Source organism: Eretmochelys imbricata, chromosome 17, assembly GCF_965152235.1.
Source record: "Eretmochelys imbricata isolate rEreImb1 chromosome 17, rEreImb1.hap1, whole genome shotgun sequence".
Taxonomy (NCBI): Eukaryota; Metazoa; Chordata; order Testudines; family Cheloniidae; genus Eretmochelys; species Eretmochelys imbricata.
In genome coordinates this window covers 10798590-10824968 of record NC_135588.1, presented here as the reverse complement: position 1 = coordinate 10824968, position 26379 = coordinate 10798590, and the positions used below count along the sequence as shown (strand labels likewise).

The window sequence follows — 26379 nt, the reverse complement described above, 5'->3', positions numbered from 1 at the left end:
ACCCCACTCCCCCCAAAATATACTAAGGGCCAAGATCCTCTATTCCAATATCAGTTCCTCTCCTTTCCCTTCTAGGGCTCCAGTAATTTACATAGTGAGATGGGATTAGTATCCACAGAGGACCATTATTGAAGGCAGGGAGGGAGCTCGTGCACACTGTTGCCTCAAACCAGCCTAATATAGGCTTCAGTTAGACTACTCGCATGCATAAAGTTAAGTGCTTGCTTAAGGGCTTTGCTGGACTGGGGCCTGGGCCCCTGCCCCTCCAAGCACCTGAGCATTCTGTCTCACATGGAAAAGTTATATAATTTCTCTATCCTCTTCTGCACCAGATTAGGTCATTCCCATGGTGCAGAGTCGGTATATGTAACAGTAAGGGATTTCTGCACCTTTACTACTGTGTAATTGAGCCTGAGGGTTTGGCTCACTGATGACATTACACCTTAATCATGAACTCAGACCACTAAATTTGTGAGAATGGGTGTATTAACACTGACAGAGAAAACAAAACTATCTATCTAGAGCTAGTGTGACCTGCTGCATAACACAGTCCATGGAATTTCACCCAGTGACAGCTCCATAGAGTCCAGTATCTTGTGGGTGAATTGGAGCATCACTTTTAGAAAGACATCCAGTCTTGATTTAAAGACACCAAGTTATGTAGGAACTTACCACATCACTTGGTGATCTGTTCTGGTGATCAATAGCCTTGCTATTGCTAAGCTGGTCTGTGCATTTCTAGTGTGACAATCTCTAAGGCCCCAATCTTGTAAATGCACGTGTTCAATTTTACATACCACAGGGTATATCTTCAACTGGAGCAAAATGCCATAGCTCCATTCAGACACTGGAGCATATGACCATTGACATCAGCTGAGGATCTGCCCCTAGTTTTAACGGGGGAACGGCTTACAATGTGTAAAGTTAGGCACATGGGTAAGTCTTTGCAGGATCAGGGCCTATAGTGCCAAGGCACTAATCCGCACAGAGTTTGATAGTGACTGTACAAGAAGCAAGAAATAGAAAAATTTAAAAAGTAAAGTGATAGCTGTGGAGTGAAATGGTATTATCTCATTTCTTTTAAAACCTCTGTTTACTTGCATCTTATCTCTCTGCTACTTTGTCAATTGCTGATTAATGTATTTTCATACAGACAGTTTCATTAAGTGCTTTAAGTAATTAACCTACTATAGATTTGGCCATTTCCTTTCCAAAGTCGGCGAACTCACTTTCTTTTTAATAGTCAGCTCATCTTGGTTTTCTATCTAAATTAGTTTCTTTCCCTCTTTCTAATTTAGTTTTTCTTTTCTTTTCTTTTCTTTTTTTAATCCTCTTCTCAATTCTTCGTCATCTGAGTTTGGAAATTTTTTAAAAATTCATTTTAACTTCTGCTTATTTCTGTTCATTTTATTATTAACTCATCCCTCTGGACTCCCCCTCTAATTTGTCTGTTTCATCTACCTACTGTGATCTAGACGGTAGGCTCCCTGAGTGCAGGGAGTGTCTTCTTTGTTACTTGTCTATACAGATCCTAGCACAGCTAGGCACAAAGGGCATCCAACTCCTGAGGGTGTGTCTACCCAGCGGGTCTTAGAACCAGGGTTGACGCTCTCAAGCTCATGCTATGGCACTAAAAATAGCTGGATAGATGTTCAGGCTTGGACTCTAGAGCCTAGGGAGGGGTTTGAGCTTCAGAGCCAAAGCTCCAGCTCAAACCTGAATGTCTACACAGATGTTTTTAATGACATAGCATGAGCCCAAAGAGTCCGTCTTTTGACCCGGGCTCTGAGACTTGCTGCCACAGGCTGCGTACACATACCCTGAAAGTCAAAGTAATAATAAAAGCCATTCAAAATCCTGATTGCAGCCACATGCCAGCTGGTTGGAAAATGCAAGTTCCATCCCATGGGAAAATTCCAATGTTTTGACATTTTGTTTGGATTCCAAATGAGAATGAAAAGTAAAAATATTTTTTTAAAAAAGCCCAAATTTCTCTGTCAGGGAAAATATTCACTGGGGTAGTGAAAGTTTCACCTGGTTTTTTTTTTTTTTTTTAGTGTGTGCATTTTGGGCTCCCCTTGCACTAATTCAGCTCTGCCAGCTGATAGGCAAGGGGAGATACAAGGGACCTACCTTTACTCTGCCAACTTTGCATAGTCTAGAGCACAAGCACTTTTGCTAGATAAACACACAATCCTTGTATATCCTATTGGGATTGAAGCTGGCTTCTGTGTGGGAGCACAAAGTTGGGGGAAGCCTTCTTGCTTCTTTCTCTCCAGTGTGCAACTGTATAGGATCAGTTACAACCTTGTTCTAAGGATTTCGGGGCCAGATCCTCGACTGGTGTCAATGGACCTAGCAAGGCTGATTTACACCAGCTGGGGCTCTGAACCTTTGCATGGTTTCTCAGAAGTTTATAATTTGCTGGGAAAAGGGAACAAACTTATAATGAGCTCCCATCATTATGATATTCAGGAAGAAAAGCAATTGTTTACTGTGGTTATGCACAAACTTGGAACAGTCCATGTTAAGGACAGAGTATGCAAGTTTCAATAGCACCTAAGTGGCTTAGGAGTCTAAGTCCCATTGAAAGTCAATGGGGCTTAGGCTTCTAAATCACTTAGATGTTTCTGAAAATATTACCCAGAGACCATACAAGATTTTCTGTGTTCTGATTTTTTTTACAGTAGGTCGAATTCATCCCCCTCATAATGCCTTCAGTGCCTTTATCCCAGGGATCAATTTGAGCCACATCTCATTATTCTTACGCTTTGTAATGTACTTTTATGCCTTTAATGCAAATTCCTTCTGTATGCTCTGCAAGCCTGCAGTTGGTTAAAGGGAGCTCCCTTCATGTGTCTTGAGCCAATGAATTCATACTTAATGGACATCTGTCCATAGGACGTCAAGTTCATAGCAGCAAAAATGGTCCTGCTCCATAATTCTGATGCACTCCGCATACTCCATGGGACTTTGTACATGAAAACCTTCTTCTGCAACACTTTCTGCTAACACAGGTTTGATGCTCCTCAGTTCCTAGCAGACCAACATTAGACTGGGAATCTTTCATAACCGACACATTCCTCTGCAGGATCTGTCTTTTGTATAAACAAATCATCCTTCTTGCCAGCAGACAGTGATGGAACAAGAAAGATATTGTTTTCATGTCTGTGGCATTATTGCAATGAAAGGAGACTTTCAGGAAATGGAAAGAAATCTAAGAGGGCATGATAACTCAGGCTGCTTTCACTGAAAAAAATAGGTGTGGTTTTTACGAAATCATGGAGAGAGCACACTTTAGTTTTACTGTGAGGTAACTAGGCAAGGCCAACCACAGGTGGGGTGAGGTGTATAGTGGTGACTTCATAGCGGTAAACATTACAAGTGTCTTGTCTCCTCTTGGAGGAGCTATCTTTATAGCAAGATAGCTATTGTGTGATAATTATCTCACTGTTAAAATACACTGTTGTCAGTGAAGACATGGCCTCGTGGTTTGTGGCATTTCAACCAATAGGATTGCATTATGTAAATTAGCTGAAGTTAGCTGTGTGATGATTAGCTCAGCCACCACCAATGAGAAGATGTTGTTCAATAATTGTTACTTCTCATGAAAAAAGCTAATAGAATGGTTTGTATTAACATATTGATGGAAAATCTTTGGCATAGAGCCAAAGTCCTTTGAAGTCAGTAGAACATTTCCATTGATTTCAAATGAAAGGCTCACATTGACTTCAAAGGATTTTGAATTAGATCCATATTGGGCAAGGCAACCATTAGACTTCAAAGGAGAGTCCATATAGGCCAATGCTGGGTAAAGGATCAAATGCATCCTGTTTTGTGGTGTTAAAGTTGGAGAACACATGCCAAGTGTCTGGGGTGCAATGAAAAACAGTCTAGGAAAAATAAGAAAGTTACAGAAAAACAATGTTGCCAAGTCTTGTGATTTTTAGGTTTGCATGAGGGTTGCAGTTTAAATCCCCCACAAAAGTACACCAGTGAGAAGTGATCTAGTTTTGGGGGTTTTTTTGCCAAAGTGGCAAAAGCGTTATTGCTTTCATTTTGTGTGAAAAGAAGCTGTGATTTTTTTTTTACTGTAAAATGTGCGTTTGCTCAGATTTTCACACAAGACCCCTATTTAAAGAGGTCTTCATTTCCCACCGACACCTTTTTTCCCCTTTCTCCCTGTAATTGGTTTTGTTGTCAGCGTTCAGCCTGTGACCTGTGACAGACATGTTTTCCTAGATGGGAGACATGTTTTTGCTGACGTTAGTCATATGTTAATGTACTCTGTGCTCTCAGCTTCATCGATACAGTTCGCTTAACTGTTCCGAGGCTGTAGTTTCTATTCCGTAGGTAATTCCTTTGTAATGAGTGCATTTTTGATTATTTGTTTGAGTGGTCTGCTGAGGAAGCATTTGGGCCTGATTCTCCATAGCTTGGCACTTCGTGCAGGCATATTCGGCTGTACAAAGGGAGTATAAAATGCTACTTGGCATTTTCATTCCACTCAAGATTGTCAATTGCAAGCATTCAAAAAAAAAGCCAGAGTCCAGCCCCCCAAAATCATGAGATCAGTTTAAAAAGCATATGTGTGGGATTCCTCTTAATTTTTGAGCCTTTGTGGTAGACTTGGGCGGTATTTTCAAGCCTTTCTTTGCAACCCTGAGATTCTCACATATTCACAGGACTTGGAGCTGTACGAAAGATGCCAAATATTGCAAAACTCATGATAAAACCATAAGAGTTGATTGGCAACATTGCTCACTTAAAACAGATGTATTTGACTAAAAGGCAGTGGAGAATCAGGTCCTTTGATCTTCATAGTGCAGTATAGTACTCATGAATTGATGTTACTTTTCTTCACTATCCTTTCTGAGATTTTCATCTGATTATGTCTGCACATGCTCTCCTTACATTCCTGATCTTTTGGAAGGCTTGGATTTTAAGGACCAGACCCATCTAGCCCACCTATGCTCTGCTACATTTATGCCCTTCTAATTCTGGGGCCAGCCATGGGCTAGTTCAGACCCTTCCACATCTTGTAGCCTAAGGTCACATGAGAAAAGAGCTGGGCATGAATTGGGACCAAAAAAATGGAAATATTGAAAATCTTTAGCAACCAAAATTAATTTTTTTCCATTTCAGGTCAATTGAAACATTTCATTTCAATTTTGACCTTTTTTCCAATCGTTGATTTTTTTTCTCTTCAGTCTAATTAGCTTAAACCTTGAAATGAAAAGTTATTTTGAACCAGAAGAGCATTTTTCATCTAGAAATGTTTTGAGAATTTCAAAACTTTTTCCTTTACTTTGAGTTGGGAAATTTATCAGACCAGATCCTGTTTTGCTAACAGTTTTGGTTTAGACAAATCATTTTTTTGGGCTGAAAAAACAACTGATCGAAAAATTCCCAACCAGCTCTAAATAGGAATATTGTAGCAGAGCCGAGAATGAAACCCAGGTCCCCTGCATTCTAGCACAGTGCTTTAAGTGCCAGGTCGTTCTTCCTCGCTCAAAGCTCCTCTTATTAATATTACTAGCCAAGTGAACACACATGAACATTTCTCAACTCTTACCCAAACACTGGATGCATTCTCCAGCAAACTGTCTGTAACATAGTCAGGAGTGAAAGTAAGATAAAAGACTTACGGGTATGGGGGCCCGTCTCCAGGCCTCTGGAAGGGGCGGGGCCTCAGGCGGAAGAGGCAGGGCTAGGGACAGCCCCCCCTTCCATGCTGCCCAGCCCATGCCCACCGGGGCTCCAGCAGCGATTTAAAGGGCCCGGGGCTCCGACCACTGCCATGGTAGCAACGGCAGTGGCCAGGAGCTCCGGGCCCTTTTAAATTGCCGGACCCCGGGGCAGCTGCCCCATTTGCCCCCCCTGTAGGGACTGTGCAGCAGCGCTTTAATGTCGGCTGCATATGGGCCACTTCTTACCGGCACGCCGTACTGGCCCACTTTCACCTCTGAACATAGTGCAAATGTTTGACCCTGCTTGATTCCCCTTTCATCAGTCTGCCTGCTAACCATTCCATCATCTCTCAGGCTCAAATGCAATCTCACACTTCTGCTTACAGAAGAAGCTTTCATTATTCATAATTAATGAGCTGCTAATGAAATCCCACTTTGGTAGGATATATGCAAGTTATTTACACAAGTAGCCTTATATTCCTTTTGAAGAATATACGGTTTAGTGGTTAAATAAAACCACAATAATGCTCTGTGTTCATTATGCTGTCCACTTACAAACGTATAATCTAGGCACAGGCATGCAGAACTTGTAGGGCAGCTCATAAAAGCAGTCCATACTACACAAGTGAAGACTATTTCCAAGATAACTATAGATACCTCATGTAGATTGACAAGAGATGATCTGATTGACAGAAACACGCACTGTACAACCTATTTTCTCTTTCCCTGGGAAAGGCCTGTTAGTGGCTCCTGGGGAAAAAAAATGTCTAGAAATGGCAAAGTGACACAGACCCTTCCACTTCAGTTTAGAGTCCCTCTCATTGATGAACATACTTTTCAGTCCAGACTGATAAGCTCTCAGGCAAGGATTGTTTTGCCTTTTATGCCTTTCGCAATTGCCTCGGAAGCTGACGCTTTCACATTTTAAATCTTGTAAAAATATCTTGTAGCTCAGAGCTACGCCTAAGGCGGGAATCAATTTTGTATAACACAATGAATCAGCAGCAGTTTATTTTCCTGGTCATCGCTGCTGCTAATCTGCAGATATTTAAATATAGTCTGTATGCCAAGCTGCTGCTGCCTTTCCTGAAAAAGTGGAGCCAGGTTCTCATAAGATACGCGTAGCCGCAGCTGAAGTTCACCTCCATGTTGCTTACAATGGAGGAAATATGATTCTGGATCTTGTTTCCTCACCTTTGAGCCACATCTAGTAGGAGAGCTGAGAAGGGCAAGGTACACTCCCCATGATTTATTATTTATTAGAGGGAGTAGGAGTAGCAGCACTCAGGGTCCCATTGTATTGGGTGCTGTACATACATATAACAAAGAAACAGGCCTTGCCCCAAAGATTTTATAGCCTCAGTGTAAGGCTATAGACATCAGGTGGATAAATCAGAGAGAGGGAGGAACACATGAAAATGAGATGTTATAAAGAAGAAACAACATTTCTTCTGTTTGAAAGAATCTGCTGGCTTGAAAGAAGGAAGATGAGGGAAATCAGGAGCTTCTATTCCTGAATCATTCCCCTCCTCACTGAGTGGACAAGTCACTTTAAGCTTTCTGGGTAAAAACATTTCATACGTGCAACTCCCATTGACTTCAATGGAAATTCCATGCATTACAGGTTTCCATACGTGAGACCTATGTATCACACTTCCCCATCTGGGAAATGGGAATACTACTACTTACTTACCTATTCCTCAAGGGTAAGTTGTCCGAATTAATTAATATTTGTGCAATGCACAAATGTATTCTGAGAAACACAGACCCTAAGCTGCATCTCAGCTGTTTGAGGATCAACATCCGTGAAACACAAAGCAACGAGACAAGGCTGTCGGCTCCTATTCTGGAGCCATTGGTAACAGACTAACTCAGGGTGAAAAAAGCCTTGGATGTGAAGTGTTCTATCTTCCTTTCATAAGCCTCTCAACAATTTTAAGAACTACTGTACAAGCTCATACATAAAAGTGCCTGTTATTCTGGGGGTGAAACATGGCAGCCATTCTAGCCTTACTAGTGATTACCACTGGTCAAAAATGTTCAAAGTATTAAATAAAAAACAAGGAAACATTTTTTTCTAAACATTTTCACTATGAGTTTTCCCTTTTTTTGTGTGTATGGGGAATGGGGGGGGGCAGCCCTACCAGTGATAGTCCCGATTCCTTTTCTCCCATTTTGCATTAACTGAGATGAGAATTAGTGTTCAGCCGTTTGCTTCAAATTAGAGTGATGTGAAATATTTGCAATGAAATCCAGGTCTAATTAAAAACAGAAAATTGAGCCCTCTGGTGTATTCAGAGGTTCCCTAAAGTTGACGAGGAGTCCAGCACATGCTAGGCCCAGTTTCCAATGGGCTTAGGTAAGTTAATGGTTTCCCCGGCAAATGTCCTGGTTTCACAAGACATCAGGGGAGTTGTGGGCACTTACACCTAAAGGATGAAATTCACCCCAGTGCACGAGGAACTCCTTAAAGCTGATCTCATGGTTTAGTACTGGACTGGGGCTCAGGAGATTCGGGATCAGTCCCGAGCTCTACAAGTTTCCTGTGTGACCTTGAGTAAATCTCTCTCGACCTGAGTTCCTCCAGTGCAAAATAGGGATAATAATACTGTCTGTCTTGTCGATTTAGATTCTAAAGTGTTCAGGGCATGCACTGGATCTTACTATGTGTTTGTATGGTGCTTAGCACAATGGGATCCTGATCCTGCTTGAGGACTTTAGCACGAATGAATAAATAAGAATAATTTCTCCTTCTAACTTAGAGCTAGCAAGCTGTACTGAATGCATGTTGCTTGGTGTGAGAGGTTAAGCAGGAGGACCCAGCAGAATATTTAAGGGAAGGGTGTGTCCTCTTTCTGGTACTGATGGAGGCAAGGGAAAAGCCTCTGAGAACTGCAGCCTGTTGTTTTTGTGTGTGTGTTTGAACAATAAATTCTGCTCAAAGGCAAGGGCCTGAAATGGACTCAAGCATGGCATTGGTTCTGTCTTGGGCTGGTCAGGTAGCCCACTGGTTTACAGTTGGTCCACAGAAGGAGTTTAAAACATGGGGTGGATTCTTCAGGGGCTGCTTTGGCTGTTTTAAAGTTCCAATCTGATGCCTAGAAGTTTTCTTGGCTTGTATCTGACCTGGGTTCAAAGCTGCCTCATTTTCATCTTTATGACCTAGTTGTCCCTTGTTTAGTATCTCTAATGTGGCAAAATCTAATTGAGAATTTCTAGTACCTCTGTCAGTACTAAACGCTGCTTTCAGTTCTATAGATTTGTCAGTGTTCGTTTCCTCTCATTGACGTTTTCTGGTCTTCGCTTAGAGATTTGTTTGAAACTTGTCTTAGGTTTCCCAGTGAGGAAACTGAAAGGCAAGCATTGAAATAATTGGGAGAAAATGTGGAAGAATAATTTTTTCCCATGCAGAGCCTGCAGTTTGTAAAATGTGATCGATATGATGTATAGCTGTGAAAACAAAACAATAAAATATGTTAGTGCAGTAAAATGAATGATCTCTGTGTCAATTATTTAGAAGCAAACCAGTAATGTGAACAATCAGAAGTGAAGAAAAATCAATACACTTCTCCATGTGTAGAAATGGAAAACAAGCTAGATTTTACTTCTGCAAGAAAAAAAACATTAATTCTGTCTGTCAGTAGGGTTGGGCATTGGGATGCTTTTCTTCAGAAGCAAGATGGTATTTGAAAGCCTAATCTCTCTGGGCTTGGTCCTTTGCCTATTGATATCAATGGCAAAGCTCCCATTGCCTGCAGAGGTACAGAATCAGTTCCTTTATGTGTTAATTTGTAGTAACTGTGTGTCTTAGTCCTGTCACATTTAGGTCTTATAAATAAAGACCCATTAGGAGACCTTCAATTGAACTGAGACAGAAGGACAGACCTTGGATCCAAGACTATCCCATCCCACTCCAAACTCTGTAGAAGTTTAGTAGAGTTCAGAGAGGACCAAAAAGGGAGGGAGGGGAGTTTTTCCTGAAAACAATGTAAACAAAATCCCCATTTCCCCCCCGCCCACCCCAGGAATTTGACATTCAAATTTTTGAAAAAGTCAACTAACAGCATAGAAAAATGAAGAAAAATGTCCAAACATTTTAATTACAATCATTCTGTATATTTTAAAAAATTTTAAATTAAAATTTCAGCCAGCTCTGAATATTGAGATTCAGACCCAAATCAGACACAGAAGTTTTCTAGTCGGGCCTGTCACTTAGATCATCTGGATACAGATGCACAGTGTAGGAGAATTAAGAGAGAGGCTTGAGTGGCAAGGTTAATTTTTTAGAAAAGATTTACTGTGTTTTAGAAATGTTCACAGACTTATCCTTTGTATCCCTCCACCTGTAAAACCAGGCTTTCCTGAACCATGAGTACAATGGTTCAGGGCTCAGAGGAAGCAATAAATTAAAAGGAATGCCTTTGAAATGGCTCTGAAAATAACATTGTTTTCTCAACATAAAGATATCATAAAATTAGTCTTTGGTATTTTGGGTCTGTCCAAGAGCAGCTGAAAGTGTCATTGGGTCAGATGAGAAGATGGGAATCTTTTCTTTCCAGTGGGTCACTCCCATTTCTAGCTCTGCAGAGCCATAAAACAGCAAATCTTAAACCTGTCACTTTAATGAGGACTGAATAAACACTTAAAGCATATGGCAATTTCCCCTGTCACATGTAGAATATCTGATAAGGTGGGCCACTGGTCTGATACAGAATGACCATTTCTATATCCCAAAGACTCACTAAAACATCATTTTGGAGGGGAAATGCTACAATTGGGCAAAAGAAGGAAATATGTTGTAGCGGGTTAATTAGGGTGATCCCTCCCTTTCCCCGCTCCCCTCCCCCCCTTCTACCCCCCCCCTCCGACCCCACATACACAAGCACTCCCAGGAAAATGTTATTTGAAGCTGCTGAGTGATTGTGGAAAGTAAGAAAAAGCCAAAGGGGTGATGGATTAGTGGACAGAGTATAAAGTGGCAGTGCGATTTATCACACAGTCCAGCAATTTATCACGTAGTTACAATCACTACTATATACGTGGGATAGAAAGATTTGTCTAGCGCTATTCCTCTCCAAACTTGACTTTCCCCTGGAGAGATGAATTACAATTAGGGACAGAATTGCAGTTAGGGAAAAGAATACCGACTCTGAGAATATAGGAACTGGCAAAACCTTAAATCAGCTCTTGAACCAAATCAAAATCTTTGTTGTACTTCGTTGGAAGTACGTAATTAATGATCTCCTCTCCTTACCTTTCAGTGATCAGTGAACTGAAACCACTGATACAGCTTCCAAGACTTCTCCAGTACACTTTTTGCATGGGAGCCCTAAATTCCATGCTTTTGCGGGCTTCCTTAGCATGTTGTATACTCTCGGGTTTCACTGGGGAAACCCTAGAGCAGGCCACATACAAAAGAGCAGATCAGGTATTGGGGGAATAATCAAAGAAACTTTCTCATTAGGACAGAAAAGTTACACTGCCTCCCTCACAAAAGTTTCCTGCACCAGAATAGGAGGCATTTTTACATCTCTGGCTCTCCACCGGTTGTTGTTCTGTACAAAGGAAAGGAGAAACCTCCAGCAAGTAAGCAAGCCATACAATTTTCCCTAATGATAAGGTAATGAATGGCCTTATTGTTGTATTTACCTACAATGGGTGAGTTGTAGAATTCAGTGGAATGAGGATTTCCTGACTTTCTTATCTTTAAATTCCACACCTTAACTTAGATGATCTCCCTTCCAGCCCTACATTTCTATTCTTCTATTAACAAAGTATTTGCTATGAGAATTTCCTTAGTTATGGAAATAGGTTTTGTTTCAACATAACACTTTGGTTGTGTTTCTAATATTTTAATATATGAACAGACTTGCTGTTGAAAGAGAGAGATACCAATTCGCCTCATGTCCTATTTGCGCCATCTTAATCTGCAGGCCCATAAAGGGTCCAAGGCTTCCTAAAGAGAGTCGCAGATGGACTGCAGACTTAGGCAAGGCTCAGAAACAGCCAGTACATGCCCATATGCTGCGCCAGTCCCTCTCTGACATTTTGTTCTCCAGAATCTCAGCTTTTGTTTAAAAAAAAAAATTCTCGTTATTACGGTTGCAAAGAAAACCTTCAGTAAAGACCCATTTGTCTTTAGCACTCAGTACAAATATATGTGCATTGACTGAACATGACTATGAAGTTCACATAAAGGTCTCATCGCTGGCAAAGCATTTCTTCTGTCACAGTCCAACTCGAACATTAATTATGCAGCAATCAGGATGTTCACAAAGAGGTCCCCAGTTTCTGCAGGAAATATGTCCCCTAAATCTGTTCTGATGATATGACTGTTTTCCCCAATCATCCTTCATTTTTGCTGAGCCTCTTGTAGGATTATGCTCAAGATCAAACTGTTTAGAAAATCAAAGTTCATACAAATGTCTCAATTTTTTGCCATATGGTGGAAACTTCAAAGGGCTCCTCTCAGTTAACTGGCATAATTTTTATTAACATAGCTGATGAAGGCAAATGCAGAGGAGAAAGCTCTGAAAACTTCTTTAAGAACATAGCCTTGTTCCTCAGGACACTGTAGGTGTTACAGCCATGTCTACTAATACATTTTTAGAAATTGTGGCTTGCAGACTCAACCAGCAGTCCATCTAGCCTGTTGTCCTGATACTTATCCCAATTCTTAGATATCCAGTTATTCTTTGGGTCCCTATCATCATAGCATGAGCAACACAGACCTTCAGCTGTCTCTCAAACTAGGTAATGTAGAGGATTCCAGCTATGGAGATCCATCCACTGCAGATGGAAGCAAACTGAAGGATGGGGTTTTATTTCTGTTTGTTTTTTCATATAGCAAGATTAAAAATATATATATATTTTGGAAAAAGGCTATTTTTAAGCTAGATGTTTATTATACACAGTAAGTCACAGAACCCTAAGAGCCTCTTCCAGCAGCTGGATACAAACAGACCACAGAGGTGCTCCAGCCATACCTCCTTTCCCCCAGTGACTCCATGGGCACTATGGCAGCTCCGTTCCCCCTGGAAATTCTTCTCATGAAGGGGGTAAAGTCACCTGGTGCCATTGAAGTAAGGGACTGGTTTTCAGAGGTTCTGAGATATCACAACTCCTGTTGACTTCAGTTGGCACTGCAGAAGCTCTGAAAATCAGGCCCTAGGAATTCTCACATTGGGTATCGGACAACAGAGGCACCTAAAAATTTGAAAGTTTGGCCATGAGCAATTTTTCCCATCCTAGTAATTCTCCTAAATTCTTGAACTCTCAGCCAGATCCTCAACTGGTGTAAATCTGCATCATTCCATTGACTCCACCAAAGTCAATCGAGCTAGGCTAGTAGCTGAGGGGCTGTCTCTCTGATTTGAATTTCTTACAAACATCATTCAGTGAAAGAGATTTAGAAGTCCTGTATCCAGATCAAGGGAAAAAGTCACTAATCTTAATTCACATTTTATGGGCCAGATCCTCAGCTGGTGTAAATTGGCATAGCTCCACTTCAGGCCAGTGGGCTACATTTTTGCATTCCTGTAAGCTGAATCACTTTTACAGCCTAGATAGATAAGGTTTAGCACCCGATTCCCATTCACTTGCACCAATGTAAATCAGGAGTAACAACATTGAAGAGAATGAAGCTACAGTGATGTAAAAGACTTTTTTAAATGAGCAAAAGTTCAGTCCATTAGCCTTTTATTCCTCAAAGAACTCTGGAAATCAATTAACTCAAGTTGACTGGTATATGTGGTCCCATTCTCTCAAACAACATAAAGTTGGAAAGCTTTCAAGCAAAATTCACACATTTGCTTCCTCTGATAAGGGCAAAAGTTCTTTGAAATGTTACACTTTGTTAAAATGTAGTATATAAACATAATCCCTTCTAAGGGGAACTTTACTGACACCAGGAAAACAAAGATCCGATGTTGTTTATTTTTGCAGTGCATCTTGATAGACATTAGGAAAGTGATTCTAGCAATCCAGTTGTCCAGCTGGATTTTCAAGGACACGCTTATTGGCTGTGACTTCTGAGGTGCCTTTTGCTATCTCTGAGGTTGCAAATAGACACTTGGCCATTCCACCTGAATCTCCCAACTCTGAGCTTCTAAGATAAAAATATATTATTTTTAATTTCTATGGCCTCATCTGCATTCGTTCATATGAATTGGATTTTTATTTTTAATCATCAAGTATGAAGCAATTATATATGATCAAGGAGAATGCTCTTTCTCACTCAAGGCAATGCTGCCACTCTGTGGTTCCTAATAAAAATGGCCAGAACTGGTATTGAGCTTTGATGTGTAGAATATAGCTCTATTTGAAACATGGATTAAAAAACTTGATTCCCATTTACGTTCGTGCTCCATCCCTCTGGCAGTGTAAAAGGGCCTTAAATAGGTGTCAGTGTAATTTATGTCTACTTGAAGACCCCTTTACGCTATTTTTAGTTTAAATTAGAATCAGGCCTTTTGTGTTAGTAGATATGCAATTTTGGTGGCATGATAGTGAAATGAAATTTATGTGCAGCATAGAGGCTCTCGAGAGTACTATATTTGGTACATTCATCAGCTCCACAGAAGGGTTCCATCAGAATATTCACTCAAGATGTATGTATCCAATTTCCACAGAGCTCTATGGAAAAATAAACTTTTTATTTGTTCAAAGAAGAACTGGAAATAAGATGCAAGTTGTTACTGCTGAGGGTAATTAACCATTGGGATGGCTTAACTTGCCGTCACTTGGGATCTTTAAATTAAGGCTGGATGTCTTTCTAAAACAGATCAGCCACAAGTTTTGCAGCTTAATGCCGGAATCACTGGGTCATTCTATGGTCTGTGTTCTGCAGGAGGTCAGACTAGATGAACATAATGGTCTCTTCTGGTCCTTAAAAATCTAGAAAGCTGTGAAAAATTATTTGACATTGCCCAGGAACATATCTATTCCCAAAATTGCCAGAGACAGGGTAGGGAATTTCCCTGAAGCAATGGAAAAACATATATTATTGTTTTTGTTCACAATACATAACTTTGCCATCAATGCAGCTTGAGCCATGGTATACAGCTATATAATCTGTACCCTTTGTGACCCGTGCACCTAGCCTTCACAACAGCTACCAAAAAAGCATGTATTTTTCTTTCCTCATTGCTCATTAAAGATGATATGTACTAACTTTGGAGATTCCCTCCGGGCAATATGAAAAAGGAAAAGCTCCCTGCACAGTGCTCAGAGAGTAGCTTGATAACGCCAGACAGCCATTGCTGGTCTGTGCTCTTCGCCCAAGGTTACAATACCGTATAAAATAAAATGCACAATATCTAGCTTGGATGTAGCCAGAGAAATGTCACATGCCAAAAAATTGGAGACAAAAAATGCAAGTTTGAGTACATTTTGACAGTTTCTTCTTCTCCTTCTGATCACCTTCCTCCCTGTCTCATATCCTCAGGCATGCAAGTAGCAGGAACATGTCGGAGAGAGGGTTTCCCCGCTTATAGCCTTCCTACCCTCCCACACAAGCTTTAAAACCCTCCAAAGTAGCTTTAAATACAAATGGGGTGGGGGAGGGAAAGAGAGGGAAGGCATATTTTTAAAAGGCTAGATTGTCACAGTGTAACCCATTGGTGAGTGTGTGTTACAGGCCCTCCTCTATGCTGTAGACCCTTGCAACCTGACCCAAACCTAAGGGGACCCGACCAGCTGTAGATGTTAGAGCCCCCAGCTACAAAGCCTTTGCTCTTCAGTTCAAGCTTTTAGCTCTGGAGGTCCCCAGTTCAATTCCTGGTGTGTTGGCCAAGGTGACAGCTGTCACAATAGCCCTTATTCATCACACAGGGGGAGGAAAAGAGTAAGGGCTCCGTTTCCCTCTGCTCAGCCCTAACTCAGTAAAATTTATTTTACCAGGACGATTTTCACAAGAGTCTAAGGGCCAGATTTTCAAAGGTGTTTAGGCGACTAAACAGAGCTGCCTAATGGGATTTTCAAAAACTCCTACGCAGGTTAGGGGCCTAACCTAACCTAGGGGCCTACCTTTAAAAGTCTGCTCTGTGTGACTTACGGCTTAAATCCCATTTTCAAAAGTGACTTAGGACTCTAAGTCCCCTTGACTTTTTCCATTTCCCCATTGGCGCCTACGTCACTTTTGATAGCAGGATTTAGGCTTCTAAGTCACTTAGGTGCCTTTGAAAATGTTACCCCATCTCCAGCAGAAGGAAGGTGAGCAGGAGCCACTTATTTATTACTGCCTCCCCAAGAGAATGGGCAGGGCGGGAGGACTAGCTACGTTGGTGGTCATGCCACAGCGGGAGATGGCCTTTAATAAAAAAGCTTCTGTGACCAGAGCCAATGGGACAAAAAGAGCAGCTTTAGAGAAGCTTTCCTTTCAGCTCCATCCCCATAGGGCTCATCTGAGAGAAGAGTCCAGACTCCTGTACCTCACCAAGTGGGTGGCGAGCGGGCTGTCAGATGACCTCCTCGTTTGAAAATCTTGAATGAGATGTGATTTCCTAGAGAGTGGTAGAAGGGCTGGAATTCATTCTGACAAATTCTGATTAAATCAAAGGGACAGCCTTGTGCTGATTACTCCAGCAGAAAGTACAAATACAGTTATTTCTCAGTGTGCATGCAATTTCCTAAGCCCATTTACTGATGTTGTGTCTTACCACAGATTCACACGTTAATGAAGTTCTAAGCAGCAGAGACAGCAAAAAATGGCAGCATAATTTCTACGAAAAGAGCCAAATTCATTAAACTAATAAAGGAATGTAATTAGAATAAAGACTTTTTCTGCGTAAGGTACCACCAAACTTCATAACATTTCTTCAATAACTGTAAAAGAACCGACCTTAGCACGTCTAATGACATAGCATTACGGTAAAGGAAACCTCCACCTGACTAGTAAAGCAAAGAGATTCTATTATTAGATTCATCTGCTTCTACACCGTTATTATTCATTTCCATTTTGGCACCTACAATAAAATAACAACTAAAAGGCCATTGTTTATAATTGTGTATAACTCTCTGGAGTTCCTTAAAGCTATTTTGGGTTGAAATATTCAGTGTTTTATTATTCTCTTTAATATAAGCTTGCTGGGGGGTGGCGGAGAGCAGGGATCTTGTCGTGTGTGTGTGTGTGTGTGTGTGTATATAGAGAGAGAGAGAGAGAAAGTGTCATGCACACAGAGAACACTACCTAAATAATAATGTAATTGATGCTTGGCAGGAGAGGCATCAAATCATTACTCACACTCCTGCTGATGCTAACTTATCAGGAAGTACCAATGAAGTACAGTCATGTTTGCTTGTGTCTTATCTTGAACTTGTGGAGCTGTGGCAAATGACACCAGTTGAGGATCTGCCCCCTAGAGTCCAGATGTATTTTTTTAAGAAAGTATAAGAGAATTTCCAGTAGTGTCTTTGGGTTTTGCTCTACAGCTCTGTGGACATAGGTTGGAACATCAGGTTTTTTTTCTGAATCTCAGCTACACAGTTGATTGTAATCACCATTAGTTCAGTAAATCTCATCCAATAATTCTGATCCTAGGACAAGAGTATGCAAACGGTGGACCATGGAAGTCTTAAAATACAGCCTGCAGTCAAATCAGATTCTGTCACATACTCAAACTAGTATCTTACTCCTCATATAATCCCATTGAAATCAGTGGGACTGCTTGTCGAGTAAATTACTCCTCAGTTAGATTAAATGTGGCCCTCCACGTGGTTGGGAATTATTATCAGTTTTCAAGGTGAGGATAAACCCTGATAGGTTTTGCAGAAGCAAGAGTGTCCTGTCCAATGAAAGAGATCTGAGAGGATAGTACTGTATTTTTATTTCTGTTTCATCAGTGCCATCTGGTGAACAGAATAGGAAGTCTTTGTATTTGAAGAGAAGCTGTGGATGATAAAATTTGAAACCTTTTTTTTTTTTTTTTGAGGCACCACGCCGCTGCTGAAACTGGCAGATTTGTATTTTCAGTTGCTCTCCAGCATGTAAAGCTGTATGTTAAGACACTCACATGTGCACAAAAGTTCTAATTTTGCAAAGAGAGCCTATCAATTTCATTCACTGTTTTCCATAATTTTCAACAGCTTTTGGGACGATATTTAATGGATGAGAGAAGTAAATATCCATTATTATCAAAAACCTAATGGAAGTATAAATCTAGCCATAAACTTCTAAGCCTCTTATTAAATGAAATCACAGGGTTATAATTAAAGTAATTGGATATGGATACTTATTTTTCTTATCTGTGTCGTACCAAGTATTTTCCTGGAGAAAGGTCCTGAGTGTTTGACTGTTTCTATTAAACTAAATGCATAGCAGGCTGTTACAATAGTTTGTGTCTATAGTGCATTACCCATTACCTAATTCCTAAAACACACCACTTTATCCAATAGTACATAAAAATTACTGTAATCAAGATCTGTACCAGTAACTTAGAAGAGGTGCTTGGATTTTATTTATTATATTTTCTTACGGTAGCTACCAAGTTACTTGATAAATTATACTTGAGATTTTTAATCATGAAAACCCAAAATGATTATCTGGTACACATAGTTTTTCATTAAAAAGAAAGATAGTCTTATCTACTTCCCTAATAGATGTATTACACTGTTATGCCAAGTCTGATAAGCTCTGAAGATAATATTAAACCGTTTTAAAATAGCCAACCATATTTAATTTTCATTCACACATATTGACAATGGCAAAAAATTGGGGAATCAGTAAACCTATGCTAGCTCACAAATCCCATCAAATGGAAATGCTGACACTGCAAATCCAAATAATGTAAACATCAGTGTTCAGTTGGGGAATGATTACAGCATAAATTAGAGAAGGTACCAAAGGTGCTTGCATTCCAAACTCGGAGCAAGTGTAAGCCAATGGAAGCAAGCCACTACCACTTTTGTTAAACTCCAAAGTAAGACTCAGCAGGGATCTCTGGTACAGGAGCAGCAGGTTTCTGAGTGTTTCAAATCCTCTCGAAAGTCATGGGATTTAAGATTTCTCCATAGAATTGAATTGTTTGAGTGCTGGCGAAGGAACCAAATGGGAGGTGCCTGCTCCAAAAGGAAAACGGGTGACATCACAAATATTGCATAATTAAGTGCTGCTTATTAGGCTGGCATTTAGGAACCCCAGTAAGAGGACAGGGGCTGACTGTGCTAGATGTGCTACAGACCAATAACAAAAAGACAGCTCCTACCCAACACCACTCACTCAAATTTGGCCCAGTTAGCCCTCTGCCATGATGAACAGCACCCCACGAAGCAGCAGGACGAGCAGCCAGTCCAGCAGAACCACAGCATAGCTAGCCTGGTGTGGTGAGCGAGCTGTGCGGCAATTTGTTGTTGTTCATGAGACAGTAGGGGCCCATAAATGTATGGGGCCTAGGACCCACTGACGGATTAATTGAGCCTTGAGTAGGATGCCAGAGAAAGAACTGGATTGGGGCCGGGAGGGGATTTCAGCTTTGTGTAGGAGCCTGCATAACTCTACATACCCCTCAAAATGGTTTAATGGGGAATTAAGTAGTGCATAGGCCCTGTGCTGACTCTCTGCATTTGACCCAGAGAACAAATCTGAGGGGGTGTGGGGGTGTTCTAAGGATAGGTATCATGTGATGGTGCAAATACTTATTCAGCCTCTGAGAATGCCCTGTGTGAACTAGAGCCCGGATCCTCAAAGATATTTAGGTTCCTAATACATTTGAGGGTCTGGGGCTAGATGTTTCTGGAAGCGTAAAATGTCTGAGTCTGAGCTGGCTGGTTATCCGGTGAATAGAATCACTGAGTAGCCTCCCTCTTCACAAAACCTGACTCCATGGTACTTACTAAACGTTGTGTGCGTATTTGTGTGCGTGTGTGAGAGACAGCTCTGCTTTGTCTCTATATTTCTTCCTGTGAGGCAGTTTCTTAAATAAACGTGCAGACAGGTGGCCAGTGTAACCTTTTCAGTAGGTTTACAGAGATAAATGGTCTAATAATTTCTATAATGGAGGTGTTGACACTTCAGGTCTTTTCTTCCTGCTGTGAAGATGAATACCTTGAGAAACTGCTTCTGCTGTAGAAGGATTTTGTTTTCCCTTTTGGAACTTGTTAGTCTGAAACTTTTGTGTGTCTGTATTCACCCTGGCTGCTATTTTCCCGAACGCTGGGGATGGTCATAGAACAGTTGCCAAAGCACCGTGCAAAGAAAGCATATAAGTATTTTACAATTGGACCCAGGTGTGACCTTGTCTTTATTACTGAGAGGCAACCCTTCCCAGCACACCTGTTCCTCAGATCAAGATGGAGCATTGCATGCTGAGACCTCTCACCCTTCTGGCTGTAGTTCCCTATTAAAAGAGAAGAAAAATACATTCTGCTCCTTTTAATGCAAATTCAAGGCTCTGGAACATTTCTGATGTAACCCTTGGTTCAGTAAAGGTCAGGCACTCCTGCCGTGTTAACAGTGTACACCATGGGGCAAGTACCTTTAATCATAAGGCTAACCCCAAAATCCTTGGAAAAGTCAGCTATTTTGATGCAAGGGCCTTTAGTTAACCCTGAAAATATCATTTTGTTCTTCAGCCCTTTTCAAGAAGCAGTAATAGGAATGGTGTTAGGCACTGGAAATCATTTGTTGATGCTTTAGTGACATGCCCCCAGATGTCCCCAAACATAGGTGGTGCAATGTGTACTGACATCACATTACAGCCGTTTATTATTGGGTGATCCCGTTATGTTCCTGTGCCTGGGTGACTGGTCTCCCCCAATTCACTTTTTAAGTGCCTCAAAATGCCCAACAGGGCTGGGATTTTCAAAGCTGGTGAGGAGATTTGGATACACAATTCTTTTTAAAATTAATAGGAACTGGGTATTGAATCTCTCTAAGAATTTCAGCCAACAATTTTAGTGAATATGGGTTTCTGTGGTTTCGTGCTGTAAGTGACAAAATAGATGCAGTGGATTTGTAGCCTGAAAAAAGACCAGCATGTCCTACATTTTCAGGAAATACAGTGCTGTGGGATATAAAACTGTAGACCGAAGATCAAAAGCTAACTGTCACTGCAGCATTATTGCCTCTGGATTAACTTTACAATGGTCACATATTATGATGTTTGGGTATTACTTTCTCTGTGTAACAGCAATTCGGTTTGCTCACTTTTTATTCTTGTCACAGTGTAAAAAAGAAAATTTTTTCAGGGAATTCCATGTTCCCATAAGGTGGCCATTCCTTTATAATGAATGATACATCTGTTACACTAAACTCTTTCTGGCCTAGAGTGATATTAATAGGGACACTTGCAGCAGTGGGCTATTGCCCAAGTCTCAGTAGCAGCCCATCCGAGAAATAGCTGGGTAGAAGCCCACAGTAAACAGATGTTAGTGTCCATGCCAAGCTGTAAAAAGTCCCTGGTCAAGGGAGCGTTGTACCATGTGCATGATGTACAGCCTAAGCCTCCGTACTCTTTCCAATAAAAAAGGAAAGGTATCTAGAGACATAAAATACATTCTAGCTTGTATTATATACGTGCACCTGGTAACATTAATCAGCATCTCCCTTGCCAAGTTTAAGAGCACTAAACATTTATTGCCACACTCAGTTTTAATTTGTGGGTAGGGAAAAAACTACATCCATATCTCTGCCAGAAAGAGAGATCTCTAAGAGCTTTTGTATGAGCCCTCTCCCATTGTTTTGTATAACCTTGAGATGATTCCCTTTGTGGAGTTTTCCCAGGAAAGTGGATTTAAATAACCAACAGGCTTTTAACAGAGTGAGGTTTTCATGAAGAGAAGCTGGTATGGTGCCTATATTGGAGAGCCTGAATAAAGGCATAATCCTTCCCAGCTTGTATCCTTGTTTGTTCTGCCAACATTAACTCTTCTCTGACAGAAGAGTAATACTTTATCATATCCTACCTCCTCAAAACTTTCTATTACCTGTCATGGGCACTCCTGTCGGAGACCTAAGAAACTCAGTCAATTTAGTTTATGCAAGAGAAGGGTTAAGAGGTGACTTGATCACAATCTACAAGTACCTACATGAAGAAGAGATGTTTGATAGCAATGGTTCTTTGATCTAGCAGTAAAAATCAGAATGAGGTCCAATGGTAAAAAGCTGAAGCTAGATAAATTCCAATAAGAAATAAGATGCAATTTTTTTCACCAGCGAAGGTAATTAACCATTGGAACAACTGTCCAAGAGGTGCGGTGGATTCTCCATCACTTGAAGTCTTTCAATCAATACTGGGGGGGCAGGTCTACTCTTAAAAAGCTTAGTGAAGATGCTACTACACTCACAGGAGAGCTTCTCCCATCAGCATAGTTAATCCCCCTCCGTGAGAAGTGATGGTAGCTATGTCAACAGGAGAAGTTCTCCCGTCAACCGAGCGCTAGCTACAATGGGACTTAGGTCAGTACAACTGCATCGCTCAGACCCCTGAGCCACATAGTTATACTGATGTAGGTTTGTAGTGTAGACCTGTCCTGGATGCCTTTCTAAAAGGGATACTCTAACCCAATCAGAATTATGGCTTACGGTAAAAATTACTGGGTGAGCTTTTATAGCCTGTGTTATACTGCAGGTCAGACTCAGTGATCACAGTGGTCCCTTCTGGCCTTAAAAATCTGTGATTTCATTAGACTAACACTATCTGCATCTAGCCTGTCTTTGATAAAGCACACCTCAGGCTTGCTTTGAAGAGCTGATGAGAAGACTGTTTGACCATCTATTTAGAACGGTGCTTAGCAATGAGGGGCTGGCACACTTTGCTTCTTGTTTACCATTCCTTTAGGCAAACAATAGTGTCAGGGTCAGACATGCTCAATGGTCATTCCGTAACTTGTCTGGAGTAATTTTGCGTAACTTATTTCGATTCAGCACGTGGTCTATTGCAATGTAGCAACCAGATTCTGCCAGGTACCCATTATATCTCATAACTTTCCCCCAGGATGTTCTTTTATGGTTAGAATTAGTAGACAGAAGATAATACTTTCTCCTCTAGCATAACCAACTCAATCTAACTTAATTTAGAGAGACTTAAGTTTCTCATGTGAATGTTGACGGCCAATGGATCTGGGAAGGCAGAAGAGTATAGCATTTGGTAAAGATTAAAGAACGCTTGTCAGACAAGGTCTAGGAGAAAGTGCTGTCAGGCATCCCTGTCTGTACAGCTGCCATGCTCCTCCTTTGCCTTTGAAGACATTCTCCTGTTGTTGCAACAGACATGGAAAATTATGTGGGGGGGAGGAATACATTTTAAATCCATTTTTAATAACCCAGCTTCAGTCCTCAGCCGCAGACACAGTGAATAGGTTATAACATCCGTGCAGGAAGAGCTTAGAAAACAGAAGTGAAGTCTGAAGGAGTCATATGTAAGGCTCTGTCATGTGAAGAAATGACATTACTTACCTGCAGTAGAGGCAAGGAGACAGCGGAACAAGAAGGGAGGTGTGAAACTTGTCTCTGTGTTGATGTGAGCTGGGGGTCAAGGCTTTTAAAAGCTTAGCCTAATCGTATTCTTTCCAGCATGACTTTGAACAAATACATTCAGCTTGTCAGCTCTGTCAGGTTTCCAGCATTGAGCCAGAGACACCTGCGTGTGACTGACTCACCCACTAATTCCGTAGACACAGCCTCCCTTTGGATAAACCTTTCACCTGACACATCTTTATCTGGTTTTGCTGTGTCACGACATTGCTACCCTTGAGACTCATGCAGACAGTAGCTCCTGCTTTAACCTGACAGCCCTAGCATAACCAGCAGTGAAGAACACCTAAAGTAACACTTCCTATTCTCAGAGCTGTGCTGAGAAAATGTTGATTTACACCCAAGGACAGGAACAAAGCACTGGAAAGGTGCGTGTGCCCTATAAAAATCACACGCTATTAGAATGTTGTCAAACATCATGTCAGACTACAAAATATCATGAGATTGGCTTACAAAAGCATTAGTTTTTAAAACAAATGAGTTGAACCCTATATATATTGTTTTGACTTCTGCTTTCTGAGCCTTGAGGATGCACTTGGATCACATTTTCAAGCTTTTTTTTTTCTGCTAGAAACTTTTTTTTTTTTAATGAGAGATGAGTTGGGGATTGGCCCTGCTTTGAGGAGGGGGTTGGACTAGATGACCTCCTGAGGTCCCTTCCAACCCTGATATTCTATGATTCTATGAAACTCTCGTGTATTCACATGACTAGGGCCCTGCACGGATAAAAATTTTGTATCCGCAATTCCCCCCAAATGGGTCTGTGGATATAAAGTGGATACCTGCAGATTTGCAGGGCCGTGAATCCAGGAACTGGGGCTTTACAAAAGACACCCCATACTGCCAGGATCGCAGTAAATTCAGGGGAGTTGGCGAGGCTGCCTGAGGAAGGCCGAATCAGGATTTGCTAAATGGGGGATATCAGTTTAATATCAAATACAGCCTGGGACCTGGTAGGATACCCTGCCTTTCCATTCCCTGATATTGGCTGGACAAGCTGAAAGCGAAGAGTAAAAGAGCCAGAAACCTCTGCTGGGGGGCGGGGGCGAATACAATGCATGATGACAGGTTTCAGAGTAGCAGCCATGTTAGTCTGTATTCGCAAAAAGAAAAGGAGTACTTGTGGCACCTTAGAGACTAACCAATTTATTTGAGCATAAGCTTTCGTGAGCTACCGCTCACTTCATTGGATGCATAAAGTGGAAAATACAGTGAGGAGATTTATATACACACAGACGATGAAAAAATGGGTGTTTATCATACACATTGTAAGGAGAGTGATCACTTAAGATGAGCTATTACCAGCAGGAGAGTGGGGTGGGGGGAGAGAGAAACTTTTGAAGTGATAATCAAGGTGGGCCATTTCCAGAAGTTAACAAGAACGTCTGAGGAACAGTGGGGGGGGGGGGAGGAATAAACAAGGGGAAATAGTTTTACTTTGTATAATGACTCAACTGCTCCCAGTCTCTATTCAAGCCTAAGTTAATTGTATCTGATTTGCAAATTAATTCCAATTCAGCAGTCTCTCGTTGGAGTCTGTTTTTGAGGGTGTTTTTTGGGGAGACTTGTGACTTTTAGGTCTGAAATAGAGTGACCAGGGAGGTTGAAGTGTTCTCCGACTGGTTTTTGAATATTATAATGCGCCTCTGATAGCCACACCATCAGTCACACTATCAGAGACTCATTCACCTGCAATGTGATATATGCCATCATGTGCCAGCAATGCCCCTCCGCCATGTACATTGGGCAAACTGGACAGTCTCTACGTAAAAGAATAAATGGACACAAATCAGGCATCAAGAATTATAACATTCATAAACCAGTCGGAGAACACTTCAATCTGTCTGGCCACTCGATTTCTGATCTAAAAGTGACTATTCTTCAACAAAAAAACTTCGAAAACAGACTCCCAACGAGAGACTGCTGAATTGGAATTAATTTGCAAATTGGATACAGTTAACTTAGGCTTGAAGAGAGACTGGGAGCGGTTGAGTCATTATACAAAGTAAGGTTTCAGAGTAACAGCCGTGTTAGTCTGTATTCGCAAAAAGAAAAGGAGTACTTGTGGCACCTTAGAGACTAACCAATTTATTTGAGCATGAGCTTTCGTGAGCTACAGCTCACTTCATCAGATGTATACCGTGGAAACTGCAGCAGACTTTATATATACACAGAGAATATGAAACAATAGTAAAGTAAAACTATTTCCCCTTGTTTATTCCTCACCCCCACACCATTCCTCAGACGTTCTTGTTAACTCCTGGAAATGGCCCACCTTGATTATCACTTCAAAAGGTTTTCTCTCCCCCCACCCCACTCTCCTGCTGGTAATAGCTCATCTTAAGTGATCACTCTCCTTACAATGTGTATGATAAACACCCACTTTTTCACGGTCTGTGTGTATATAAATATCCTCACTGTATTTTCCACTTTATGCATCCCATGAAGTGAGCTGTAGCTCACCGAAAGCTTATGCTCAAGTCTTTAAGGTTAGTCTCTAAGGTGCCACAAGTACTCCTTTTCACAATGCATAATGCCTCTGCTGGGGCTGGCCTTCTCAGGCGGCTTGGGGGCTGACTCCGTGTCTCCATTACTGGTCCTTATTCATGCGCATTTCTGCAGTCTCTGCTGTGCGGGGTCCTAGGGCATGGGACTAGAGAAGGGGAGGAGGAAGGAGAACACCGTGGGAGGGGGCTGGAGCTGGAGGGAAGGGACCCGGGTGGAGACCAGCCCCCTGCCCCTCCTCCGAGCCGTGCTCGCCCCAGCGCGCAGGGGGAGGCGGAGCACGGGCTGCGATTCAAGCGTCCGTGGCGGGGCAGGGCTCCGAGCCTGGCGAGCTCAGCGACTCCGAGCTGCTGCGGCTGCTGGAGGAGGCGGGGGACGACGCGCTGCAGCCGGGGTAGGCGCTGCCCGACTCTCCCCAGCTTCGGGGTTCGCCTGTAAACCGCCCCCCACCTCCAAAGCCTAGAGGGGCGGCAGCTCCCGGAGCTCGCCCCCACCCCCATGCTGCATCCCAACTCCAGCTTGCTATGGCTCTTCCCCGGTAACCCCCGGAGGGCTTCTTTGGCTGCTCCTAGAAGAGCTGCACCCCCCCCCCAGGCCTCTGGGAAGCAGCCCCCAAATTGGGCTGCATCCTGGGTGCTTGCCAAAGCAGGGTAGGGTCCTGTACCCCCTTCGCTCCCGAAGGCAGGGGGCAGCGAACTGGCCCTCTGCCTTAAA

General features: G+C 41.8%; 1 protein-coding gene across 1 annotated transcript in view; it reads left to right on the top strand.

Annotated features, from left to right (window-relative positions):
• EXO5 (exonuclease 5) overlaps positions 1–26379 on the top strand; it is a 95350-nt gene that overhangs the window by 65111 nt on the left and 3860 nt on the right. The window contains exon 2 of the mRNA XM_077836935.1: positions 25926–26059. Coding sequence (XP_077693061.1) covers positions 25926–26059 — 134 coding nt within the window. The remainder of the gene's footprint in view (positions 1–25925; positions 26060–26379) is intronic.